Source organism: Triplophysa rosa, linkage group LG18 (genome assembly GCF_024868665.1).
Source record: "Triplophysa rosa linkage group LG18, Trosa_1v2, whole genome shotgun sequence".
NCBI classification, from domain to species: Eukaryota; Metazoa; Chordata; class Actinopteri; order Cypriniformes; family Nemacheilidae; genus Triplophysa; species Triplophysa rosa.
The window spans coordinates 5,702,059-5,707,749 of record NC_079907.1 but is presented as its reverse complement, the minus strand read 5'-3'; the positions used below and the strand labels follow the sequence as shown (position 1 = coordinate 5,707,749).

The 5,691-nt window shown below is 40.4% G+C and overlaps 1 protein-coding gene across 2 annotated transcripts; it reads left to right on the top strand.

The window, feature by feature from the left end:
* Positions 1-401: 401 nt before the first annotated feature.
* tepsin (TEPSIN adaptor related protein complex 4 accessory protein) lies at positions 402-4,994 on the top strand. 2 transcript variants are annotated; one of them, XM_057357732.1, is made up of 13 exons: positions 402-507; positions 981-1,053; positions 1,142-1,233; positions 1,637-1,730; positions 1,860-1,927; positions 2,015-2,096; positions 2,356-2,424; positions 2,546-2,734; positions 2,809-2,995; positions 3,141-3,254; positions 3,470-3,548; positions 3,635-3,769; positions 3,922-4,994. In XM_057357732.1, exons 1-13 carry the CDS (start codon positions 469-471, stop codon positions 4,414-4,416), a joined length of 1,716 nt encoding a protein of 571 aa, XP_057213715.1. In that variant the 5' UTR covers positions 402-468; the 3' UTR covers positions 4,417-4,994. The 2 variants fall into 2 exon arrangements, with proteins under 2 accessions (XP_057213715.1, XP_057213716.1); XM_057357733.1 differs by having other exon boundaries at positions 414-507; positions 956-1,053.
* The last annotated feature ends 697 nt before the right edge of the window (positions 4,995-5,691 follow it).

The following is a 5,691-nucleotide window of genomic DNA, read 5'->3' as shown; positions in this document are numbered from 1 at the left end:
TGGCCAATCGGTGCGTTCATCGGTGACCCAGAAAATTGCGTTATGCTTTGTGATTCGTCGTACGACTTCATACGTCAGGAAAGAGCCAATAAAACAACGATCAAAGATATTTTCAGGAGCGCTAAGCTTGCCCTCTTGAATTTCGCATCTGTGGTTAGTCACGTGTGGGGGAGGACAGCGTCCGATTGGCTAAAGACAACATTGACTTCAAACGCGTAGATATAAATTTGAATAATTTAATATGATGAAATGAATAATAATTTAAAATTCTAAACTTAGTTGTATAGAGTTTTTAACTCTTGCGTATATTTGACTCTGAACTATAATTAAAAACAGCCTAAAAATAAAATCATCAGACATCGAGTGCGAGTGGGCGCACTATGCAGAGGCTCGCGTGTAAATAATCTTGGTCATCCGCCCTGTGAGAAATGAAACACAGACCGGGGAATAAACATATTACTCCACATCATGGCTACATTACTGGAACGACTGGGCTTCTTACAAAAAGTACGTATATATAAAAGTAAAATACGAAATATGACGTTAGTTGAACTGTCTTTCACAACAGTTAATTTCCCATGTTGTTTTTGATAGCTTAAACTAGCACAGAATGAAATATCTACTAATAGCTACCGATGGTACTAACGTTACTCTTGTTTTTACAACCCGTATGTTGGCAATAACACCGTTTTCATACACGTACTAAAGCAGTATTATGTTACACTTAGAAATGCCTTTGAGTATTTAAATGTCATTGTACTGTACATTAATATAGTCATCTTTCTTTCAGTACTGTCATTGCCGTCTGATACCATGGTACCACCACAGTACTTTATGTCAGAGGATTCAGATATTTTAATATTAGTGTGTGTTGTTTCTAAAAAAAAAACACTGTGAACATATTGCTGTAATAAATATGGACAAAGGTGTCATAAAGGAGCGGGTTTGTGGACAGGTTGGTCTTCTTTTCTTTTTCTCAGGTGCCCACCCTCATGAGAGCTACAGCAGATGACGAATCGCCATGTCCAGGTTATCTCTTTGAGGAGATCAGTAGTATCCTTTTCCAGCTTCACAGCAAAGTCTAGTGTAAGACAAAATAGTAAACTTTCTGACATGTGGACCTTAACTCCTGAAACCTAAGAAATTTCCCATGAGTCTGTGGGCTGCTGCCAGTGTCTTTTGGAGTACCTCTTGGAGAGACTGCAGGTGGAGTCCTGCCATGTCAAGCTCAAGGTGAGATGGAGTAACTGCAAGGTTGTACTGTAGGTTTTAAACCTTGTAGGTTTAAGGAGTAGTTCACTCAAAAATAAAAATTCTGTCATCATTTTTCCAACCTTATATGGTTCAAAACCTGCATATGACTCTTTCTTCTGTGGAACACAAAAGAAGATATTTTGAGAAATGTATCAGTGGTTTTGTGTCCGTGCAATGGAAGTCAATGGGGGTCAGGGTTGTTTGGTTTCCAACGTTCTTCAAAATATCTTCTTTTGGTTTCTGCGGAAGAAAGTCATACAGGTTTGGAATGACATGAGGATGAGTAAATGATGACAGAATTTTCATTTTTGAGTGAACTAACCCTTTAAGGTCTGTGAAATTGTTTAAAAAAAAAACAATGTACCACTTTACTTTTTTTAAGGTCCTGAAGATTCTCTTACATTTATGTAGCCATGGACCACCTCACTTCCTCACAGAGCTTCGACGGAATGCTACATTTATACAGGAAGTGATTGGTAAGAAGGTCTCAAAAGTTGATACGGTACAATAGTGTATGATTGATTGAGTACAACATTCGTTTTTTTTATATCACGTTGACATGTTTTGTGACAAATCTTGTGATAGTGTTGTGTCTCTGTGTACAGTGTACAGTGGCCCCCCGGACCCCATCCATGGGAATGCCCCCTTTCAGAAAGTCAGAAGCTCTGCTCAGGTAAAATGTTGCTTTAATACTCCTCTGATTGACACTATGCATATATCTAACTGTCATATTGTGATACCAGCATTTGTGTTAATACAGGAGTTGGCCAGTCTTCTCTTTAATGATACCATGTCTCTGGATTCTGGAGTCGCTCCATGCAAAAAAGTGACAACATCCATGGGTAAGTGACCCTTGCATATTCTGTTTGTACCTGACAAAATATTTGTGTTTCTAAATGATATAGGTTTTGATACTTTATGTATTTAAAAACGTTGCTATGATGTTCATAAACCTGCTTTAACATATGCTGCAATACTATGCATCTGTGTTTATAGCAACATTTGGATGTAGGTGAATGATCTATGAAGGTTGCCCATACCACAGAATAGTCATTTTCGAGCAGTGCCTTTAATCTCTATAAACTCTTTCTTTTTTTGTAGGAATGGGCTCTGCGTCCCTCAGGTCTGGCATGCAGGGGTTTGGATACAGCCCAGGAAAGACAGAGTCCAGTAAGAATCAGCCAATTCATGTCATTCATCCAAGTCCAGAGCCAACCACCATGACTTGTATCGTTTGCATTTGCAAGTCATCCTGACGCGTTTCCTCTTACGTTTTTCCGCTCCCGTTGAGGTGGAACGACTCTATTGGACAAGATTCAGAGAGCTGCGGAAGTGGTCGCCAGCGCCGTCCTTCCTCCAGCAGAGCATCCTGGAATTCGTCTCCATGATAACCACTACCACGCCGTGGTGGCCCCTTCTGCTACCGTGGAGTTGGCCGTGCCAGCGTGTGCCTACAACATCCAATCCCACAGCCACAGAGGTGAGCTGAGCACAATCTCCATTCAGAAATGCATGTTAATGAATTTAAAGCCCTAATGTCTCTCTGTCTCACAGCATCTCACAGGTGTCCAGGGCAGGCCGGAGGAGGCTGGGAGGAAACAGACAGCCGCCACAGCTTCTCCCACAATTCCTCCCAAGAGAACGTGCCAGTCACCCAGACCTCGGTGGGCAGGAGCAGTAAGTCGGGTGGCTCGGGCAGCCATTCAGGGGCAAGTCGGGAGAGTGGTGACCTAGCAGAGCGGTAAGAGATCCTAAATTAGGCTTTTATTTAAGCAAGATAAGATTTTCTTCTTTCTTTCTTCTGATCATGAGGTGAAATATAAGCCAGGTGTGTTCATGGCAGATTTGCTTGGCTGTTGTGATGTATTTGTGTTTATTGGATTCAGTGTGGAAGCTATGCAGCTGGGAGACTGCGGTCAGGAGATGGCACTTATCAACAGTCTGACCGGCGGTTCTAAAGTCTTCCTATCCAGAGAGGAGAGCCAACACTTCATCAAAGAGTAAATCATTCATGATTCCTCAAGTTCAGCGAATGTTGATTTTGGCATCAGTTTGGGTAGTCAAACTGAATATTGATTTACGAACATTCATGCATTATAATGAGCGTAACAATTCACGATATTTCACATGAAAGTTGTTTATTTTATTTTATTGACAATTTCAATGTCATAATTAGAATTAGAATAATTTGTTTGTCCTCTGTATCTGGTTTTAGATGTTCCACTCTCAATTGTGAGGTGGTAGTTGAACTTCTGTCTCGCAAACTCCAGGACCACTCACAAACTGTCCAAATGGTAAGCTCATTTGAGTTCATAACATCATTTTAACTAAATGGGTGATTGTTGACAGTTTAATGTCAAATTTTCCTAATCACCTACAGAGGGCGCTATGTGCTCTGGCCTGCCTGATGTCATCAGACTTCCTCTCCCTAGACCATATTTTCAATATCACACACAAACGCCTTGCACAGCTTAGTGAAGGAACAGCAGGCCCTATCGCTAACAAGGCAACCAAGGTACTGTGAGCCAAACAACTGTGACTTCTTGGGAGGAAGCTGGTACTTCAGTATCTCATAGTTTCTATTAAGCACGATTACAAAAGTACTGTTTAACACTCACTTGATATTATATAAATAGATTACAAATAATGTATATTTTGTTTCTCTAGCTCTTAAGGCAGTTTGAAGCTTTGCTCGGCTGCGTCACACATCCCAGGTGTGACTCTGCTGGACGTTCAGCCTCCTCCAGCTCTTCACTTTCAGAGCAGCCCTCCAAATCTTTCACCAACCCGCTCCTATCAGGACAACTAGGAGAAACAGCAACTTCTGTTATCCCTTCAGAGGAGCCGCCATCTAGAGACCGCCCACAAGCTAACATCACCGCATCTGAGTCTCATATCAAAAGAGAACAGGAAGAGGAGAGAAACAGCTGCAAGATACAAGAACCGTCCAGACTGTCGCTCTTCACTGGGATGGAGCTAGTGAACAGAAGCAAACCTGTGTGTTTGGTTGAGCCCGTTCCTGTCGAGACCGGTGTGGAGGCCACAACAGACACAGACTGTGCGAGTGAGAAAAGCAGTGACAGAACTATAGAGTCACCTGCTTCGAGTAGACCCAAGCAATGCAAAGAGCAAACGTCTGCCTTCACTTTCCTCAATCTCTGATGCCAACTTTCATCATCAATCCTCATTCAGACAGCTGTGCTGATGTGGCGGAATACTTCACTCTGTTCAATAAATTCAGCCTGTGAGGTTTTTTTTAATGAAAGCATAACCAGAAACAGTATATACAGTATTTGCGTTTCATGACCATGTTTATATGCACATGAATACTTCAAGTAATGCAGGAATTTGGTATCAACTGCGATCCATCATTCTTAAAACTCCTCAAAAATAGATGTACAGCATGATTCTGACTTCAGTTTACTCTATGCACTGTGTACCTGTGGAAATGCTGCTATTCATACAGAGGATTCATTGAGTCTATGATCAGTAATGGTACAATTCATTGAGATACGATTAGGAAATGACTCGGGAGTTGTTTTCATCTTTTAACAGTTTAACATGCAGAGACAAGTAATCTGCTCATAGATAGAATTTTCTGACGTGTGAACAAAATATTGCTGTGTGAGCGGTTTAACCAGCCACCTGTTCAGCAACATTGACTGAGCTGCTGGGTTTTTTTTGTTTGGATAGATGAGTTTTAGGGGAAAGAAAACGTTAAACATGTTATCTTATTGTCATTATTTTTGAAGTTTCTTTTAATGATAGTACTGGTACAGAAATAACACACTTCACCTTTAACGTCAGTTTTCCAGAAATAGCCGATACTTGGAATTTGCACTACAACCTTGCTTCTTACTAAAAGCACGTACTCTTATGTCTTCCAGTTTGTATTGTACAAGAACAAACGTTGACACCCACAAAGAACAGTTTAATCTTGCCAAAACTTTAACTGTCTAACTTATGTGCAAATATGTGTGTAAAACTGCTGTCTCTTGTGTGTGTGTGTGTGTGTGTGAGGGAAAATGTTATAGTATTTAATGCTGAGGAATGAGAAAAAGCAGATTTCAACAAACAAGTGTCTTAATGTTCTCATGTGATCAGGCTCTCAAATATACATATATTTAAGAAAAACTTTATTTTTATTTACATTAGAGCAACATTTCATAAAATAACAATGATTTCAAATACTGTACATTTGCTATGTATTATGTACAGTCCTACATATAAAACAGAATGTTGATCGCAGGGATGATTCTCATCATCAAAAGCTAATAGACGTTCACACAGTGCCTGGGCTTAAATAATTAAACTGCCTGTTTGAGAAGTTCTTCAGACAAGATGTAAAACGTCTAAACAGGACTAAAGCCGACTGCAAAGGTTCTGTGCATTTTCATTTTGTAGGACCACTGCATCATACTTGTTTTCTATACCTTT